General features: G+C 35.5%; 1 protein-coding gene across 1 annotated transcript in view; it reads right to left on the bottom strand.

Moving 5' to 3' along the window:
• Positions 1 to 22,751, bottom strand: part of LRP1B (LDL receptor related protein 1B) — a 315,853-nt gene that overhangs the window by 221,556 nt on the left and 71,546 nt on the right. Inside the window, exons 17-19 of the mRNA XM_059878468.1 lie at positions 19,362 to 19,478; positions 19,123 to 19,242; positions 17,616 to 17,735 (exon numbers count right to left, since the gene is read on the bottom strand). Coding sequence (XP_059734451.1) covers positions 17,616 to 17,735; positions 19,123 to 19,242; positions 19,362 to 19,478 — 357 coding nt within the window. The remainder of the gene's footprint in view (positions 1 to 17,615; positions 17,736 to 19,122; positions 19,243 to 19,361; positions 19,479 to 22,751) is intronic.

The following is a 22,751-nucleotide window of genomic DNA, read 5'->3' as shown; positions in this document are numbered from 1 at the left end:
AATTATGGTAGTAGGCCTTGGTCCAGTTATAATAGTTGCAGATTCAGGTTTGGCTGAATTTCACCCTAAACACTGATTCATTGGCCCTGAATGGCCCATGGGATTGTTGGGCCATGCACAGGGCTGAATTTGTCTCCTTTTGTGTGAAGAACTACCACTCTTAGTATCTTCCTCACATAGATAAATTTTCAGATTTTGAAATAACTCATCTCATCTGACCTTGTCTCTGGACCAAAATACATACAATGCAGATGTGCTTAACAACTCAAAGATATTTCACATCATTGTTACTCAGGGAGACATTTCTGGGCACTAAATATAGGGCAAAAAGACAGAGTATAGGGTATTCATCCTCAGAAGTCATGTAAATGAAGGAGAAAATGCCTAACTCACTGGTGATGCAGTCTTACCTACAAGCTTTATAATTTATCCTGAGTACAGAGTCATGATTGACATATTTCTATAAAAGTTATTACCCTAGAGAATCTAAAATGTGTGTGCTATAGTCAGCTCCTCATCTGTACTTTCCTTTCTAAATATTTCCCCAAACCCTTCTGAAAACTGCTTATCTATTTAGCTACCTACTTATCTATTTAAAACTGCAATAAAATTATAAGAAATTTCACCACCTCTCTCTCTTTGTTTACATACACCTGATAAACAAAAGTGCACTCCTTATAGACTGTATAAGGCAAAATGAAGTTGTATTAGAATAAAGTAACTGTATGGTAAGAATTCTGTCTGTCTAGAACTATATTCAAACAGAAATCATTACTTATGTTAACTTCTCTGGATATATGGTAGTACTAGAACTAAACATCTAGAACTAGTACTAGAACTAAGACCTGGAGAAATAAACTGTGATTAAAAGAATAGATTATGACTTAATGGGACATTAAAGTAGAAATGTCACAGGAGGGCAAATAAAGCAGAGCATTGAAAATTTGTCAAAGAAATTGTGTGTGTATATATATATATATATATATATATATATATATATATATACGAACAATGGTTATCAAGACATTTGACATCAGGCAACAAAGTACAGTGATCTCTGAGTGAAAAGAAGCAAATGAGATAAGCTCTGACAATGCCAGATCTTATTGTCTTGACAGAATTTTCAGGCTGCAAGATGAGAAAGGGAAATGTAGGGAAAACCCAGTGGGTTCCATGAGTTGACAGCACTGAGCAGAGAGTCCAAGGGATCACGCAGTTCTCAGGACAGTAATGGGGAAGAAAATACAACACAGAATGTGAACCCTGAAGATTTACAGAGGGTCTTCCTTATGTATATAGTAGAATACCAATCAGCATATGCGTATAAGGAAACTGCTAGATGTTAGCAAAAGAACCATCTGAAATATTATAGGGACAGTATCTGCAGCTCACACTCTGCAGAATACATCATGTGAAATGCCAGGCTGGACGAATTACAATTTGGAATCAAGATTGCTGGGAGAAATATCAACAACCTCAGATATGCAGGTGTTATCACTTTAATGGCAGAGCGTGAAAAGGAACTAAAGAGCCTCTTGTGATGGTGAAAGAGGAGAGTGAAAAAACTGGTCTTAAACTCAACATTAAAACAATAACAATAAAAATAACAAGAAGATCATGGCATGTAGTCCCATCACTCCATGGCAAATAGAAGGGGAAAAACTTGAAGCAGTGACATATTTAATTTTCTTGGGCTCCAAGATCACTGCAGATGGTGACTGTAGCCATGAAATTAAAAGATGCTGATTCCTTGGAAGGAACGGTATGACAAACCTACGCACAGACATTAAACCTAGCAAAGATATCACTTTGTCAACAAAGGTCTATATAGTCAGATGATGTGAGAGTTGGACCGTAAAGAAGGCTGAGCACCAAAGAATTGATGCTTTAGAATTGTGTGCTGGAGAAGACTCTTGAGAGTCTCTTGGACTGCAAGGAGATCCAACCAGTCCATCCTAAAGGAGATCAATCCTGGGTATTCATTGGTAGGACTGATTTTGAAGCCAAAACTCCAATACTTTGTCCATCTGATTCAAAGAGCTGACTCATTTGAAAAGACCCTGATGCTGGGAAATACTGAGGGCAGGAGGAGAAGGGGACGACAGAGGATGACATGGTTGGATGGCATCACTGACTCAATGGACATGGGTTTGGGTGGACTCCAGGAGTTGGTGATGGACAGGGAGGCCTGGCGTGCTGCAGTTCATGGGGTCACAAAGAGTTGGACATGACTGAGAGACTGAAATGAAAAGAATAAAGGAAGATATACCATGTTAATAATAAATAAAAGACCAAGTAGTTTTCACAGAATCTTACTAGGGATAAAGTTTATTTCCTGTTACAAATGGGTCAGTTCATCAAGAGAAACATGACAATTCAAAAGCACTAGTAATAAAATTTCAAAATATATAAAGCAAAATGGGGTAGATTGGCAAAGAAAAATGGACCATAAGTCAGAAATTTTATTATGCTTCTTGCAATAAATAAGAGAATTGTGCACAAAAAGTGCGTAAGGATAGAAGACCTAAACAGCATTATTAATCAACTTGATCTAAGGAAATATATGGGCTTCTTGGGTGGCTCAGTGTTAAAGATTCCTCCTGCCAATGCAGGAGACACAGGAGATGTAGTTTCCATCCCTGGGTTGGGACAATCCCTGGGAGGGGGAAATGACAACCCATTCCATTTTTATTGACTGGAGAATCTCATGGACAGGGGAGTCTGGTGGTCAACAGTCAGTTGGGTCACAGAGTTGGACATGACTGAAGCGACTTAGCGCACACACACACACATGCAAGGAAATAGAGATCCAACAAGAGCAAAATATACATTCTTTTCAAAGGCACATGGAATCTCTACCAAAATTGACCAAACCATGAACAATAAAAGATGTAAAACTAAAAGATGTATGAGATGCTACTAAGACAGTATTTTGGTGAACTTTGAAATAATGAAACACCTATATTATAATGAAGAAAGTTTTAGAATCAGTGACCTCAGCTTCCACAATAATTAACTAGCACAAAAAGAGCAAACTGAACCTAAAGTGAGAAGAACAGAATGAAAAGACAAGGCAAGGATTGTGAGAAAATGTTTGCGAAGCATTTATCCAAAAAACAACTTGCATCTAGAATGTATAAGAACATGCAAAATTCAACAATGCAAAAGCAAATATTTCAATAAAAATGGGAAAATTATTTGAATACATACTTCAGGTATATCCAAGGAGGATATATGGACAGCAAATAAGCATACAAAATACTATTCAATAGTATTAATTATTAATGAAATACAAATTAAAATCACAGTGAGACTCCATTACATATCTATTGTGCTCAGTCGCTTGGTCATGTCCAATTCTTTACAACCCTATGGACTGTAACCCTCCAGACTTCTTTGTCCATAGGATTTTCTAGGCAAGAATACTGGAGTTGGTTGCCATATTAGAATGATTAAAATTTAGAAGTATTGGCAAGGATGTGGAGGAACTGGAATTCTCCAGTACTGCAAGGGAAATGTAAAATGGTACAACCATTTTGGAAAAGAGTTTGATATTTTTTTTTAAAGTTAAGCATACACTTTATCATGTGATCTAGAGAAAAGACTAATACATGAAAGTTCATAGCAGCTTAATTTGCAATAGTCTAAAACTTAATTCATTCCAATCCCAAAGACAGGCAATGCCAAAGAATGCTCAAACTACCACACAATTACACTCCTCTCACATGCTAGTAAAGAAAAACTAATACAATTATGTAAAGTTAAAAAATAAAATAAAATTAAAAAAAAAAAAAGAAAAGAAATTCTCAAAATTCTCCAAGCCAGGCTTCAGCAATATGTGACCCGTGAACTTCCAGATGTTCAAGCTGGTTTTAGAAAAGGCAGAGGAACCAGAGACCAAATTGTCAATATCCTCTGGATCATCAAAAAAGAAAGAGAGTTTCAGAAAAACATCTATTTCAGCTTTATTGAGTATGCCAAAGCCTTTGACTGTGTGGATCACAATAAACTGTGGAAAATTCTAAGAGGTGGGAATACCATACCACCTGACCTGCCTCTTGAGAAACATGTATGCAGGTCAGGAAGCAACAGTTAGAACTGGACATGGAACAACAGACTGGTTCCAAATAGGAAAAGGAGTACGTCAAGGCTGTATATTCTCACCCTGATGATTTAACTTCTATGCAGAGTACATCATGAGAAACGCTGGGCTGGAAGAAGCACAAGCTGGAATCAAGATTGCCAGGAGAAATATCAATAACCTCAGATATGCAGATGACACCATCCTTATGGCAGAAAATGAAGACGAACTAAAAAGCCTCTTGATGAAGGTGAAAGAGGAGAGTGAAAAAGTTGGCTTAAAACTCAACATTCAGAAAACGAAGATCATGGCATCTGGTCCCATCACTTCATGAGAAATAGATGGGGAAACAGTGGAAACAGTGTGAGACTTCATTTTTTTGGGCTCCAAAATCACTGCAGATGATGACTGCAGCCATGAAATTAAAAGACGCTTACTCCTTGGAAGAAAAGTTATGACCAGCCTAGATAGCATATTGAAAAGCAGAGATATTACTTTGCCAACAAGGGTTCGTCTAGTCAAGCTATGGTTTTTCCAGTGGTCAAGTATGGATGTGAGAGTTGGACTGTGAAGAAGGCTGAGCGCCGAAGAATTGATGCTTTTGAACTGTGGTGTTGGAGAAGACTCTTGAGAGTCCCTTGGACTGCAAGGAGATCCAACCAGTCCATTCTGAAGATCAGCCCTGGGATTTCTTTGGAAGGAATAATGCTGAAGCTGAAACTCCAGTACTTTGGCCACCTCATGCGAAGAGTTGACTCATTGGAAAAGACTCTGATGCTGGGAGGGATTGGGGGCAGGAGGAGAAGGGGACGACAGAGGATGAGATGGCTGGATGGCATCACTGACTCGATGGACGTGAGTCTGAGTGAACTCCGGGAGTTGGTGATGGACAGGGAGGCCTGGTGCGCTGCAATTCATGGGGTCGCAAAGAGTCAGACACGACTGAGCGACTAAATTGAACTGAACTGAGCTGAAAACTTGATTCAAGGAATTAAGAGCTACACAAATTATTAGATATTAAATTAGCTACAAAATATATGTTATATCATGACAGATATAGCAAATATTTTATAATAACTATAAATAGAATATAACCTTTAAATTGTGAACTACTATTGAGTATAGTTGTAGCATATAATATTGTATATCAGCAATATTTCAATGAAAAAAATCTCTTTGAATCAACCCAAGTGATCATAAATGGATAAACAGATTGAAAATATTGGGGTATATTCATAATTATAATTCTTCACAGCAAGATACAGGAATGAACACTTGATACAATGAGCCACATAAAAGGATAACCCCAAAATAATTTAGCTGAGTTAAATAAGCCAGACAAAATGAATACAGACTGTATGACTCCCGTTTTATCTAAATACACACTAATCTACAGTGACTGAAAGCAGGTAAGCTGTTATCTGCGGAGACAGGGATGCAGAAAGACATGTGAGGGAGACAATTGCAAAAGGAAATACATTTCTAGGAGTGATAAATATGTTCATTATCTTGAATGTGGTGACGATTTAATCACCTATTCAAATAAAACTGTAAAACCTATCAAACTGTACATTTTAAATGTATACACTTTATTGTATGCCAATTACATTTTGAAAAAGCTTTTAAACCAAACAAGATTCACAGGAATGTGTAAGGTATATACAGAACTGTGATTCTAAGGCTTCCTGGATACCCTGTAACATATACCTGAAGTTTCATACTAGCCATGTGCTATTTAACATTTATTATTACATTGAGCATTCCCTGGAGGCTCAGACAGTAAAGAATCTGCCTACAATGAAGGAGACTCAGGTTAGAAAGATCTCCTGGAGAAGGGAATGACTACCCACTCTAGTACTGCCTGGACGGTGGAGCCTGGTGGGCTACAGTATATGGGATCACAGAGTCAGACACGACTGAGTTACTAACACTTTCACTTTTCATTATTATCTAAAGTCACAAACTTTCTATTATTAATTCAATATTTTATTGTTTTCCTCTTTTCTGACAAGAAATGCAGAGAGGTGGCTCAGTGGTAAAGAATCCACCTGGCAATACAGGAGACACCGAAGACGTGGGTTCTATCCTTAGGTAGGAAAGATCCCCTGGAGGAGGAAATGGCAACCCACTCCAGTATTCTTGCCTGAAAAATTCCATGGACAGAGGAGTCTGATGGGCCATAGTCTATGGGGTAGCAAAGAGCTGGACATGACAGAGCAACACAGCATGACAAGAAATACAAGATTTCACAGAACCATTTTTTCATGTGTTAGAAAATTTCATAGTAGTGTATTTGTTCCCTTCTGTCTCCATTACAGACTGTGTAATTGTTTTAGCCTATATCAATACTAGATATCTAGCATGATGTGTTGAAAAAAGGGACAAAAATTATTTGCTGAGGTTCTATTATGTACTTATACATTGATTAGGTACTCTCATATTTTTATTTATTTTAACACTCTCATTAGATTTCTAAGGACAAAAAATATTATATCTGTTTATAATGAGGAAATGGTAGAGGCCTGAAGAAATCTACTCAGTTCATGAATACTGAAATCAAGAATGGTGCTCTGTTTCTAGTAATCCCAGAACTGTGGCTCTCTTTTTGCAAAGCTGCCTGGTGGTACTGCCGTAACATGTTTACCTTCCTATAGGTGGGGAGGGACATCTCATGGTATAACTTTGACAGAATATGTCAATTTTTCTATATATTGAAATTTCCTTACAATGTTAGTCAGTTTTGTGTACTAGTAAAGCCTGAAATATTGGATTGCACAGGAGGAAAAGCAGTTTCTACACAAATACAAAATGAAAAAAAATATATATATATATACAAAGAAAGAAAACTAAGCTCCAAAAGCTCAGGTTTAATGGAGAAAGGTATTATATCTGGCTAAACCAAATAAAATCTTTGTGACCCTGTGGACTATAGCCTACCAGGCTTCTCCGTCCATGGGATTTTACAGGGAAGAATACTGGAGTGGGTTGCCATTTCCTTCTCCAGGGGATCTTCCCGACCCAGGGATTGAACCTGAGTCTCCTGCATTGTAGGCAGATGTTTTACCATCTGAGCCACCAGGGAAGTCCAAATCAAAACTTATATTTAAAAAAAAATTTCCTTCCATCACTCATTTCTCAAATACTTATCCATGCTAGATTCTGTACTATGTACTGGATATTTTAGGGGATAGATGATATATGGCTCCTACTCTCAAAATTTAGAATTTGGCAAGATAGATAGTCGACTTCATTAGAACCTTTAAAAATGCAACAACATAGAAGCAGCTCATAAATACATCACAGTGAAAGCTGGTAGAAGGTGAAATCTCCAAAGCTGGTAATCATGTAAGTTAGTCACAGATAAACAATATGAATGTTGTAGTTGTAATTGCTTTTAATCAAACACTATATTAGAATACACAAGTGAGCATACAGTAATGGAGAATGGGAGATACTCAGCAGTTATATAACTAAAAATGCTGCATTCTGTTTCATAGATCATAAACAAACCAGAGAATTTTTAAAGGTTTTAGGAGAGAGCTATACAGCTGATTATCAGAATGCAAAAATAGAACACAAAGCAGAGGGATTAAAGAAAATGAAACTAATAGACCAGAAGAAAGATGTAAAAATTACTTTGCAAACACTTAAACAAAGGACTTTAAATAGTATGTGGTTACTCAATATTTCCATTGAAAATATTTTTAAAAGAAAAAAAAAAGGCTTAATTTGTAGTATGAGGATTTTACCTAGACAAAAATAAATGTTTTTGTTTGTATCATTAGAGATGATAGACATGGCCCTATTAAAATAGGTGAAAACCAGATGACCTCTAATGATCCTTTTCCTTCAAAGATTCTATGATTATCATAACAATATATGCACTCTAGATGAAACAGAGTGGACTTGACATATTCAGCTCCATCCTTTACTGTGTTTTAGAAATGCATTTCATGTTAATTCAGCAACATGGTTAGTGAAAACTTTCCATCTGCCAGTAAGATGCTAAAAAAAAAAGAAACTGGTGGATGAATAATTTTATACTATAAGGAAGTAGTAAATTCCAGCTGTGAAAGCTAAAAAGCACACAAAAAAGCTCTGGAATTCAAGATTGGCTCTGCCAATCTTCCCCCACACCTGATAGTTTTTTAATAATAGTCATACCTTTAGTCAATAGAGTCACATGTAATTACTTTTGTGTTAAGTATTCCAACCCAGAGATTTTAGTATGTTCATTTCTTTCATTTGTTTCAGTGCCAACAAATACAGCATCCTGTGCCAAGACTTAACAGTATCTTCCAAAAAAGAATCTGGATGGTTCATGCCCAGTGGTTAATTACAAAATTTCACAAAATAAGAAAAAATACTTTCTTATACTGAATTTCAAAAAAAACTGAAAGCAAAGCACAACTTAAATAACCCTCACTTCTACACAGTGAAAATTTTTTGAGAGAATTCTAAGAGTATTTGCTCATTAGCATGAGCAAATATTCTCTTCTCAATAATCATACAATCTATTTAACTCATGCTAATAATACTCTTACAATATTTTCAAAACTTTCATCATGCAAGTAAAGGTATTTCACACTGTGCTTAATCTCAACATTTTGAACTTCATATTATCAGTTAATCAAGAGGAGGACAATATTTTCAAATGTGTGACATGCATGGCATGGCTGGCAAGCTGTGGATCATGCACCAAATGGTTTAAGCAGTGTATAAGTAGGATGTTGATGGGACCAGATGCTATGATCTTAGTTTTCTAAATGTGGAGCTTTAAGTCAACATTTTCACTCTCCTCTTTCACTTTCAAGAGGCCCTTTAGTTCTTCTACATTTTCTGCCATAAGGGTGGTGTTATCTGCATATCTGAGGTTATTGGTATTTCTCCCGGCAATCTTGATCCTAGCTTGTGCTTCTTCCAGCCCAGCATTTCTCATGATGTACTCTGCATATAAGTTACATAAGCAGAGTGACAATATATAGCCTTGACGTACTCCGTTCTTGATTTGAAACCAGTCCATTGTTCCACGTCCAGTTCTAACTGCTGCTTCCTGACCTGCATAAAGATTTCTCAAGAGGCAGGTCAGGTGGTCTGGTATTCTCACACCTTTCAGAATTTTCCACAGTTTATTGTGATCCACACAGTCAAAGGCTTTGGCATAGTCAATAAAGCAGAAATAGATGATTTTCTGGAACTCTCTTGCTTTTTCGATGATCCATCCTATGTTGGCAATTTGGTCCCTGGTTCCTCTGCCTTTTCTAAAACCAGCGTGAACATCTGGAAGTTCTCGGTTCACTTATTGCTGAGGACTGGCTTGGAAAATTTTGAGTATTACTTTACTAACGTGTGAGATGAGTGCAATTGTGCAGTAGATCCCCTGAAGAAGGGAATGGCAACCCACTCAAGTATTGTTGCCTGGAGAATTCCATGGACAGAGGAGCCTGTGGGGGTCTACAGTCTATGGGGTCACAAAGAATCGGATATGACTGAGCAACTAACACAACACACACACATTCATTTATGTATAGTGTAATCAGATATAGACTTCCCAAGTGGCTTAATTGTAAAGAATCTTCCTGCCAAGACAGGAGATTCAGGAGAAGTAGGTTTGATCCTTGCCTGGGATCAAACCTGGCAAGGAAGGTTTGATCTTCTAGGGGAGAAAAATAGCAACCTACTCCAGTATTCTTGCCTAGAAAATTCATGGACAGAGGAGCCTGGTGGGCTACAGCCCATGCTGTTGCAAAGAGTCTGACACGACTGAGGGCAGAGTACAGCATTTAACAAATACACATGGTAGAAAACAAAACTAAATACTGACTGAAAATAAAAATAATAGAATATTCTCTTTGGAAATTGCCAGCCCAAAGCATATGAGAACAGAACTTTACAAACTGAAAGAAGTACATATTTTTTGTTTTAAAGGTAGTAAAAGGAGGCAAATTTTTAAAGTTCTGCATTTCATATTTATTTTTTAAGAAAGCACCTAATACTTCCTATGTACTGCTGTACATCTGCAACTAGGGTTTGTGTGTGTGTATGTGTGTTATTTAAGTCAAATGTAGTTGGTCAAGGATAAGGGGAGCAGTATGATAAAGATGAACTTTTTCAAGCAAAAATATCACAGAATGCTAAATTTGTGATTCAGTTTCTTTAAAAAAAATTGACTGTTTCAACCCAGATATTAAAATAAACCTGTAGTTCCTCTCCTTTACAAATTCAACTGTAGCCTTACTAACAAAAAGCTATTTTAGGTCTCCTTGCTTTTATTTCAGATCAATTCAGAGTCTGGAATATTTGGTAGGTCTCCTGACTTATTGTATGGACTCCTTTCTAGCTTTCTGCAATAAAAATTAAATCTTACAGCTTCCTCTTATTGAGAGGAAAATAATAAAGCATCACCAAATAGTTTCACATTCTTTTGTTTCAGAGACAATCAGTGCATAAAAATTACTGCAGATAGTTCATAAAAAAAAGACTAAATGTGTTCCACTTAGACTATTTAATGATTCACATGTAATTCATTCATTTATTTGTACAAAAGCTAGAAGACAATTTCCTGGCCCCATTCCTGCAGACAGGCTCTTCCTCAAGGGCTCTATTGGAAGCACCATTTTTATCTTTGGGAGATGCCAAGCTTTGAGGAGAAACATCTAGCATCAAGTGTATAACACAGTCAACAAAACTCAGGAAGGGCTGATTTAATGACATTAAAATTGGGTGTATATACATCACTGCTGATTGTACAATAGATAGCTAGTGGAAAGCTCTGTATAACCCAGGGACCCCAGCCTGGTATTCTGTGATGACCTAGAGCAGTGGGATGGGGATCAGGGTGGGAGGGAGGCTCAAGAGGGAAGGTATACATACATATATATGTATATAGTTACAGTGATTTGTGATGCTGTATGGCAGAAACCAATACGACACTGTAAAGCAACTATCCTCCAATTAAAAATAATAAAAATAAAATGAAAAAGTGGTAATAGCTAAATAGATAAGCATGAGGTAGTCTCCCTGGCTCCTGACATGACCTGGAGATTTGCAGGATCATGTGTGTCTGAGAAGATCTTAGGTCAAGAGTTTTTATATACAGCAGAAATTTATGAGGTTGTAGCTCACCCAAGAATGGAGTCATAGAGAAAAATAGCCGAACCCACACTTAGGCAATGCCAAGGACAGGAGCCTGGCGGGCTACAGTATATGAGGTTGCAAAGAGTCGGCCACAACTTAGTGACTGAGCACACACACACTTAAGCAAAGAGTAGAGAGACCAGCACTCCACAGCATGAGTTAGTTACAGTAGAAGAACTCATCAGGTAGCAGAGACCAAAAGGGGTCCCAGAGAATATGAGGATTAGAGGCCTTTCTCCTCACGACCTGCTAACATAAACATTCAAAGTCCACCCTTCCAAATAACTAAGAGATATCATAATGCTACATATCTGAAAATTTAAAATCAGTCTCCCATCAGCCTGCTTTGGCAATCAACCCCCTCATCCCACCCCTCGCACAAAAGTCACAGCCACTAGCACGGTAGAGGCACTGGATGATATTCAGATCATTTGTTACTAATCAGAATACATAAATTTGTAACCTATATTTAAATTCAGGAAACATGAATTAAAACAGTAACAGATGTCTTAACCAAACATATTAACATATAAGTGTGGATTGTTTCCCAAGAGACAGAACTTAGTGTATCATCCTTTCTTGCATATGTGAACAAAGGTATTTCCCCCTAGATGATCTTGAAATCATGGAACTAACATTTACTAAATGTTATTCTAAGTAGAATTAATAAAAAGTTTGAAAATAACTAAATTCCCAAGTCACTAAACTCAAATACCATGACTTTTTTTTACTACAATCATCAGTATCAGAGCTTTCCTCTTCAGTCTCATTCCCAGTCCTCCATCCTAAGTATAACATTTAGTCTAATATTGCCTATAGGATTAACAGCTTCCTGCCTCTAGGCCCTGTCACATCTGCTTTTAATGAACTTTCATGCAAGGTGACAATTAGAGCAACTGTGAAGAGAACTGAAACTTTGAGGGGTTTATAGCACAGTTTGAATAAAGTTTTTTGTACTTTGCTGCTGTTGGTGCTGCTGCTAAGTTGATTCAGTCATGTCGACTCTGTGCAACCCCATAGACGGTAGCCCACCAGGTTCCTCTGTCCCTGAGATTCTCCAGGCAAGAATACTGGAGTGGGTTGCCATTTCTTTCTCCAATGCATGCATGCATGCTAAGTTGCTTCAGTCGTGTCCGACTCTGTACGACCCTCTGGGCAGCAGCCCATCAGGCTTCTCTGTCCATGGAATTCTCTAGGCAAGAATACTGGAGTGGGTTGCCATTTCCTTCTCCACTTTTGTACTTTATTTGCCAACAAATCTGTAATAATTGAAATATGTAGAAATTATCTTTATATGGAAATATATTATTCACATGAACACACTATACTACTACAATACCTTAAGCCTCAAATTAATATAGAAAGTGTAATACCCTCTTTTATAAACTTTTCAGTTCAGTTCAGTTCAGTCCCTGAGTCGTGTCAAACTCTTTGCGACCCCATGAACTGCAGCACGCCAGGCCCCCCTGTCTATCACCAACTCCCGGAGTTTACCCAAACCCATGTCCATTGAGTCAGTGATGACATCCAACCATCTCATCCTCTGTCATCCCCTTCTCCTCTGGTCCTCAATCATTCCCAGCATCAGGGTCTTTTCAAATGAGTCAGCTCTCCGCATCAGGTGGCCAAAGTATTGGAGTTTCAGCTTCAACATCAGTCCTTCAATACTATAAACTATTAGGTACATATTAATAAATGAATACTAACATGGTAAATTTTTTAAAATACATGCAAATGATATATGACTACTTCAGGACAAGGGGAGGAAGGGAAAGGGGAAGTATAGAGATGGGCATAAGTTGTTATTGTGGGATTTGGATGTTTTAAGAGACAGCTTAGGCCAAATGTTAAAATGTATTAAAAATGGTACATGGTATATAACTGTATAACTTTTTGTACAAGTCTGTATGTTTGGAATAGCTTATAATTTAACATGTACTTTCTTTAACTTAAAATGTCTTTTTTTTTTTCTTTATTCTCACAGCATGAGGACCTTATTCAAATTTCCTCAACAAACATTAAAGGGAAAATAAAAGCAAGCACTGACAAATTCTGTCTTTTAGTTTGAGTGTGTTCAGTGTCATGTTCGAAATCCAGGCTGTGGAAAGTACAAGGCTACTATGGGAAAGCCAAATTCCTCTCACAAGCCCCAGCTAGTGTGATTATAACAAATTCATTAATAAATATAATTAACCAAGCAGCAGGTTGGTTTTATATCAAGATGGCTCAAATGCAGCAAAGGACTCTGAACCAACGTGAAAGCAAGACTCTCTTTGATGACACAGAATTTTAAGTAAGGTAAAAAGATGTAGGAGACAAGAGAAGAAAGTAGGAAAGGCAAGTGCCAGCACAAAGAGCTGATTCCAGAGAGTGGAGTGGTGAGTACAGAATTGACCAGGAAATCTCACACAGAAAACTGTTTCCTAGGGTTCTAGGAAACACAGATTCTAAACTATAGATCAGGAAGATAGAACATAATGGAAAGACATATTTTGATATCATCTTATCAGAGTCAAATTGTACAAACGTTTCAACTCAGATGACAGAGCAGAAGTATGAATCTAGTACAGATCTGTCAAATCCCGAAATCTGTACTTAAAGGGAAAATGGCAGGCAGGAGGTGGAGGAAGTTTGAAACTAAGATTCCGAATGAAAACCCCAGCACTGCCACAATTGGAATAATCCACTTGTTGTGGTCAGGGTTTCAAATGTGGCATTGATCTAATGTTGTAATACACAGTGAAATAGCCTTCCAAGAGTCTAGTAAAAGTGTGTATATCTACACACTTATTTTAAAAGATTTGTTTACCTTTGGGCATAGAGTGAGGAAAGAATAAATAACTTAGGGCAAAAAGAAGTAATTTTATAACTATTAGCAACTCACAGAATAAAGTTACCACTACAATATTCCCTTGGTACCCAAAAGGGATTAGTAACCCTACAGATACCAAAATCCATGGTATCTGTCCCTCATACAAAATGGCTTAGGACAGTCAGCCCTCCATATCTGCTAGTGTGGAACCTGAGGATAAGATGGACCCACTGCGTTTGCTATGACTGTGAAGGTAATATATATATAAATCTATCTTTACACAGAAATACACTTAAAAAATATTTTTAATTTTAAATCCAAATGTGCCAAATGTAGCTTTCATGGATTTAAATTTAACCATCTCAAAAACTAGGTGTACAAGATGGGAAACTATATAGTTAATTTAATTTTTAAATTTAAAATCTCACCATGACTAGTGTACTGGAAAAGACTCTTAAACTATTAATATATTGAATCTACATGTATTCAAAGCGATTCAAAATCTGTTTATGCTAATATAGAAATGATTACCATATAATTTTTATACATATTGAATATTAGTTGTTAAATTTGCAAGTACTCAAGATCTCAAAAATTACACTGGGTTGAATTCAATAGATATGTAGTATTTTGGTAAATATACTAAAAGCCAAATAATTTTTAAAATATTTATACATTACTGGTTATTTATTTCCCTATTTAACATGTATACATTGTTTACTTGTATGTGTGCTTCTATACTATTCTTATTTACAGTTAAAAGCAAAAAAATCCAAACTGTTTAATTTAGGTCAAGTTAGAACAAACTATAATACTGGAACTTTGGAACGGACAGAAGCCAATTAGATATAAAACTATAGATAAATACAAATATTGGTGTTGAAAAATAAGATGTAAGGGCTAGGTGATCTTCAAGAGTGAAATAGAATCTCCCCCTAAACTAAGCACAGGGCTAAGAAAATACAGAAAGCAATTGCAATAAAAACTGGTTGCATATGGAGGTGTTGCAACATTTCCTTAATGGCACTTATTGCAAGCCTATGATTCATTCTGCTAGGCCACTTGATATGCAATAGTGAAGCTCATCCCTACTTAGAGGCAAGGTGCATTCTCTCCCACAAGAAACATGTAACTCAAATTCAAATAAAAAGGCCTTGGCATGATAGGGTTAATCTTTAAGGAGTGATACATTTCTTTCTGACTCAATAAAGCATCAAAAATGAACTATCCCACCAGGGTGTTAACAGAATTAGTAAAAACACATTGCCTTTCTATATGTATTGAAGACAAAAGAAGGGAAAATTTGGTCTTTTAGCTCCTTGTAAAATAAGGATTGACAAATGCCCTGCTAAAATATGATGAAGTTTCTTTTAATTAAAATAGCACCTGTCCACAATAACATTTTAGAGTGGGTTTAAGACAAATTAAATGGTAATCCTTCTTCAATCTATCTTCTTCTTCCTGTGTGTATGCAAGTATTTTTATACTGGTCTAGAACTTAAAGCAATAATTGTGGCTAGGAGAATTCTATATAAATTTATAACAGAAAATATTTAAATATCTTTTTCTTTATATAGAAAAAATGAGGTGGATTCATGCTATGTTCATAGAGCAGATGCTTTCATGTAAAATAACTTTGCATTCAAGTTCCCTGTCTACCATTTGTTAGCTCTGCAATTTGAAGCAAGTTACCTCTGGCTCTCATTTTTCTCATCCATTAAATAGGGATAATAAAGACTTTAAATGAAGTAATCACTGCAAAGCTCTGAACACATTTCTTGGGCCATACGATGGACATCACATAAATAATAGGCATTATGATGATGATTAATAATTATCAGTTTGAATACTATACTGTTCCAAAACAGTTAAATCACATCAAAGTGAGGAACAAGAATAAAATTTTAAAAAATTCACTCAGTAAATTATTCAGATAGGTAATATAAGTCACTATTTCATGTTCGTTTGGTAAACAAAAATACAAAATACAACAGAGTAAAATAGCCAGTAATGTAAACTAGTCTGCACAGTAGTCTGCAAAATTGATAACTGTTATAGACAAACTGGTGATGGATGTAGTTTGAGGCCATGTGAATTGATTAGGAAGACCAATTCCACATAAGTGATGAATGGTGGTTTTATGATACTATAAAATGAATAAGCCACAGTGGTTGCATGTCCTGAAGACACAGGAGACAATATTAAACAACAACAACAACAACTCTTAAAGATACAATATTGCTTGTGATTATCCATGCAGCTCATGAGTTTTTTTCAATATAATGAAACTTCAAAGAACCTAAAGGTTTTTCATTATGTTGATTTCTCCCAGAAGAGTGAAAGAGTAAGGTGGGATCTAGACGATACATTTAAGACACTTTTATCTTAGAAGCCTGGAAGCTCTTTCTTTAGTTTAGACAAAATTTGTCTTTTCTATTCAATTACTATATTAAATGCTTTTTTGTCTCCCTCAAAATGCAAAGTTTTTTGGATTCACCTAAAGTGATTAGCCTCAATTAATATTTACTAGATGTTGATAAAAATGAGTTACACATAACAATAACTTTCATTTTCTGTTTCACATTTTCAAGATAGAATAAAATGCTTTAAATAAAATGAATACATATTTATTTCTGCAATGTTAATAAGAAATAATAAATTGTAAATAAAACAACTGACTTTAAGTGAAAATATTAATGTTTCAGAAACATGCTATCTTAAGTGATTGCTGTCACCTACTGAAACAAGAAAATGCTTTTATTGTCTTTTTTCTTCCCCCCACCCGACCATGTTTAAGAATGAACAATAATCATTGGATAAAAGGACAATTATATGACATTTAAGGAGGAAAGTGAAGTCTAGAACAAGAAGACGAGGAAGGCAATGGCACCCCACTCCAGTACTCTTGCCTGGAAAATCCCATGGACGGAGGAGCCTGGTGGGCTGCAGGCCATGGGGTCGCTAGGAGTCGGACACGACTGAGCGACTTCACTTTCACTTTTCACTTTCATGCATTGGAGAAGGAAATGGCAACCCACTCCAGTGTTCTTGCCTGGAGAATCCCAGGGACAGGGGAGCCTGGTGGGCTGCCATTTATGGGGTTGCACAGAGTTGGACACGACTGAAGTGACTTAGCAGCGGCAGCAACAGAACAATAAGAAAATAGTTTTATTGTTTCTATTCATTAAATGCTAATAGCATGTGCATATGCCTGGAGAATCCCGGGGACGGGGTGTGCTGCCGTCTATGGGGTCACACAGAGTCGAACACGACTGAAGCGACTTAGCAGCAGCAACAGCAGCATGCTAACATAAGATGATAGTTCTATCTTACCTTTTAGATCTACCTTTTAAGAAAGTTTTGATTGATGCTAAAACAATACTTACCCTTCTGCCTTAACCCTCCATGCTTTTTAGAAAATGGCTAACCTGAGGTTACTGACCCTGAGAACCCAGGGATAAAACTTTTAGGGACTCTTTGATACCATAGTTGTATCCAGAATTGTGTTCAAATTTGCCTCACTCTGGTCATTTCAGATGATGAGATAAATACAGTAAGTAAGATCCGTGGTCACAAAACACTCACCACAGTTAGCCTCATCTGATGCGTCTGCACAGTCCGGATCCTCATCACAAACCCACAGCTTGGAAATGCAATGTTTTGTGGTTTTACACTGGAAGTAGTCTGGAGAACAGCTGTTTTCAGCTTAAAAGGAAAGCATCTATTAAAATGCAGCTTTGACAAGAATAGATGTTTTAATTTTTTAAAAAATAAATAAATTTTAAGTTAATCAATTGAAAATGTATCTTCTCTTAATTAATAAGCCCCTGACGGTGATAAGTTTTAACTTTTAATTATCTGCAATGTATTCCTTTATCTAATCCAGTAGAAATAAATAAAACATATTTCTTCAATGATGCATTTGATAAAAATAAGAGTTTTCAAAATCACCCTACCCTTGATTAAATACCTTGAAACTAAATTTAAAAAATAATTCAGGTTTTTTCAAAATATGTTTTTTCAGATAAATTTAAGAATTTACACACATTTTTATAAATAGGAAGACATAAATCAGAAGATATTAGTGAATGAGAGAATAAAAAGCATAGAATTTATTAAAACCTCTAGTTGTGCTGAGGTTTTGAGAGATGAGGCGAACATCTGACTGAAACTATAAACTGCTTCACAAATCTTCGTCAGTTTAATAGATCCGCTCCTAGAATGGCTGACCATAAAGAACTGGCACTGACTTTATTCTGAATGCACCATCTTAATCAAATTGCTGGATGACTGAACATTATTTACTGATAAAAGTTTTAGAGGAATAAAATAAAACTTCAGCAAGACAGAAATGTTGACAGCAGTTCTGCTGAAAGCTTGAACTTGACAGCTGCCCTATGGTTCAGATCCTGTGTGTCCATGTGTCCATGCCTGCCTGCCTATGGGCACATATGCATATGATGTAAACTGTTCTGCCTTCCATTTTATGATTATTTATTTTTCATGAGATATTGAAATAAGAGGTGAACAGAAGTAAAAATATTTTACTATTGTTTTTTGAAGTACCACGTTAAGATATTTTAGGAGGAGCATTATTTAGTTTCTAATAAGTAATTTTGTTCAGATATTTTGCCCAGATTTTTGTTTCTTTTCATACACTCAGTATGTTATTACTAGGAAAAAAGCAATCTCTAATAAAAATGGTGTTGATTTCAAGTAACTAATTAAATCAACAGAAGAAAATTACATGTAGCTACTTAATAAGGTAAAATATCATTTTTAAAAAAACACTATAATCACTGATAATTTGTTTTTGTTGCTTCTCTTAAGGATGATGTGGATGAATGCATGTTTCTTTGTGTTTGTCATAATTTCCAGGTAGCTTTTTAGTAAAGATCCACCCATTTAAACTTTCTATTTGGTTTTATATAGCATTTCTTAAATAATCCATCCCTATAGATATCTATGTGGAATTATTTTCCCATCATTGCAGTTATATTTTCTACACAGTATATATTTATGATGAACAATAGTAATTTTTAGAGCAATTTCAGTTGAAAGACATAAGACAGAGCAATTAGAGGTGACTTACGACAGTCCTTTTCATCTTCCTCATCCCCACAGTCATCTTGCCCATTACATCTGAGGTTTACTGGGATGCATTTCTGGTTCTTGGTACACTTGAACTGACCTGAGAGGCAGACATGTGTGTCTAGAAGATAAAAAGAATGAAAAATGTGCGTTAAAGTCTGTATCTGAATTTAAACCGGTGCAAACATAATCAGTTAAGATTTCAATTTATGTTCAGTAGCTATGAATATAATCACCTACCACAGTTGAGTTCATCAGAATTATCCCCACAGTCATTCTCTCCATCACAGATGAAAGCAGGCAGAGCACAGAGCCCAGTTCCACACTGAAATCGGCCAGGCTGACATTTAAATTCGGCTACAAGAGGAAACATAACAGGTATCATGGAATGACAACCTTAGCTCATGAGTCTTATAACAGAGCTTTTCTGGCATTCAACAGAAAATCTAGATAGATAGATAGATCGATCCATAATATATATACATACATATATATATATATATTATATTACTATATTATACATATCCTACAGCACAATATGACTGTCTCATAGCCAAATAGCTATCAGATTCAGAAGGGCAGTTAAGCTTTGATCAACTCAGGTGGCCTCCAGATTGCATTTTATAAACTAACAGTAAGAACAAAGATATTAACAACATATAAATGTAAATATATATATGTTATTGAAAAACATTTAAATATCTCTTCATTTCAAAGACATGGTATTAGGAGGTTAAGTGGCAGAACATAATTTACTGTAAAATTTTTAAAAGTTATTTCAATATCCCTTAAAAAAATTACTTCTCTTTGATTGCTTTACTGCCTATAATGTGTTAACAGAGGAACATCTGTCCTCAATACATATTCCCTAGCATTATTTAAAGCAAATGCTTTCTGTAACTACATATTTTAAATAAGAATGGTTGATATTTATTCTTATAATCTTACTAATACTTATAAATATATTGTTTATAACTATAAGATATAACTAGTAAAGAACAATATAACTAGTAAAGATTTTTATATATAATACATATGTTTTTATAATAAACATCTTCTAAAGGATAAAGCAGTTTTTGCTATATTCTTTGGTTTTATATAAGCAAGAACAACAACAAAGTAGGAACTACTGAATATCTAGTTTGTGTGAGGCACTGGGCTAGGATCTTTCTCACATACAGTTACTAATTGAATTTCATCATAACCTTGTCACCTTGGCATTACCCTAGTAGCTCAGACAAGGAATCTGCCTGCAATGCTGGAGATCCGGGTTTGATCCCTGGTTTGGGAAGATCCCCAGGAGAAGCAGATGGCTACCCACTCCAGTATTCTTGCCTAGGAAATCCCATGGACAGAGAACCCTGGCAGGCTACAGTCCATGGGTTGCAAAGAGTTGGACATGGCTGAGTGTCTTTCTCATCCTGACACTTTCTCATCCTGACATCACCATGTTCATTCTATAAATGAGGGAAGTAAGTCTCAAGATACTAATAATTCACCCAAGAATATACAAGTTTCAAGTGCCAGAGGTGAAGTTTAAATCCATATCTGACTCTGAAGTCTTCTCACAGACTATGTTGCTTTACAATAAACACTTATCTTTTGACTGATAATCTTTATGTATGTTAATAATCACTGACTTTGAGATTAATAATATGCTGTTTATTAGTTCAAATCAGTCAATCAAATGTTCATAAATTATATTTAGAACTTTCTTTGGAAAATAAATTATGCCATTGTAAATAATTAAATTCTTCTTAACATTAAAAAAATCTCTTAATATATGCATGGCTTCCATAGAAGCAAGTTCTTAAAGTGTGGGAAGTCATTTACCTTCAGTTTACAACATTTATTAATTAATCACACTAATGTTTAAACTGGGTGATGCTTAATTTTCTCTAAACGTGCATTTCCTCTATTTCCTGTTGCTTCATATATGAATTCCTTAAATATTTATTTGCCCATAATTGCTGTTGTATTTTTCTTTATTTTATAACTTTTTGGTGTATGATAGCAATTTTTAGACAAATTTCAGTTCATAGCCATAAGTAAGACAAGACAGAACATTTTGAAGTAATTTATGACAGTCCTTTCCATCTTCTTCAGTCTCACAATTATCTTGCCCATTATAAATGAGGCTGTCCAAAACCTTTCCATAAGTTGGGTTTAACTCTTAAAGGAGTTTCACTGTCTGTTAAATAACTGAGAAGCCTATGTGACCTTTAAATTGGTCTTTAGAATGATCCTTGATATTTTGGACTACTATAGGATGTATAACTACAAACTTATGATGCCAGAGAATTCTTGATGCCTCACTTCAACTTCATTTACATAAATAATATTATTGAAGTTTGAAAGTATGTGAACCTGTAATCAAGTTTCTCTGCTTTTTCAGGTGAAATTATCAGTATTGTCAGTGGTTCTTAATATCTGCAAATTTTGATAATGCAGCTACTCAGAAATGAATCCTATTAATAAGCATGCCACAGACTCATGTATATCATTTTCCATCCCACCATGGCTCTCAAAATAAAGTGTCATGCCTACAGATGTTCTGTGCTGTTAACCTGTCAACTCTAAGTAATAGATCATTTACTAAAAGATCAGAGAGATAATATCACCAATAAAAACGTAGTATTGGTATTTAACCAGGGTAAGGATCATACAGAGACTCTTAGATACTAGATGTCTCTTCAGTTCCTCTTGAAAGACATTAAAGTTATATTTGTTCACCAAATATTCTGAAAGTGGATAAATATAAAAAGTTTGTTATACTAAATATGTAGTTTATTTTTCATATCAGTATGTCTACAACATGAAATCTCAGTCAGGATTAAAATAAGAGTTCAGAAGTTGTAAATATTTCAGAAGGGGTGCTATTGATTTAATCTGCAGGTCATTATGGGATAATTCTTTAAAAAACACTTCAGTAAAACTGGCCTGGAAAGGTCACCTTAATATGAGAACTAAACTAACTAATAATTGTGTATTTCTGCAAATTACAAAAATAAGTTGTATTTATTTTACTATAACACAGGAGAGTTTACTTTATTGTGAGAACATTAATACATTTCAATATGTAAATCTCAATCTCAACCATAATTTCTTATTCCTTGATTCTTGATTCTTTTTAATTCAATAACTTAAGAAAGTGATTCATACATAATTGTGTACCTATGCCTCATAGATACTTCTCTTCATATGTTGTCCATCATAGTGAAAACAAAAGCTATATTTTAAAAAATCAAAGGGTAATTAACTTTTCAGAAAAAGAAAAATAATAATAGAAAAACAATGACTTTTTTCCTTCTCATTGAATATATTATTTTATGCTTTTTTCCTTCTCACTAAAAATATTATTACTGCTTGCCCACACATAAATGAAATATATGACAAAATCTTCAAATGTTTGATACACTTGGTAGTGACCAGAGAGATGTAATATAGCTCATTTAAGTAAACATCTAGAGGTCTGAACTTCAAAACAGTTTTCAAATTATTTGCTGGTGAGTTCTATATCAGAAAATATCTAGCTTTCACTAAGACAATGCATTGTCTTTCTTTAGTGCAGGGATGTTGATCTTGAATTCAACTGTCAAGTCCAAATCATGGCAACAATCCACTGAGATG

This window comes from Bos taurus, chromosome 2, assembly GCF_002263795.3.
Source record: "Bos taurus isolate L1 Dominette 01449 registration number 42190680 breed Hereford chromosome 2, ARS-UCD2.0, whole genome shotgun sequence".
Taxonomy (NCBI): Eukaryota; Metazoa; Chordata; class Mammalia; order Artiodactyla; family Bovidae; genus Bos; species Bos taurus.
This window is presented reverse-complemented; position numbering and strand designations above follow the sequence as displayed.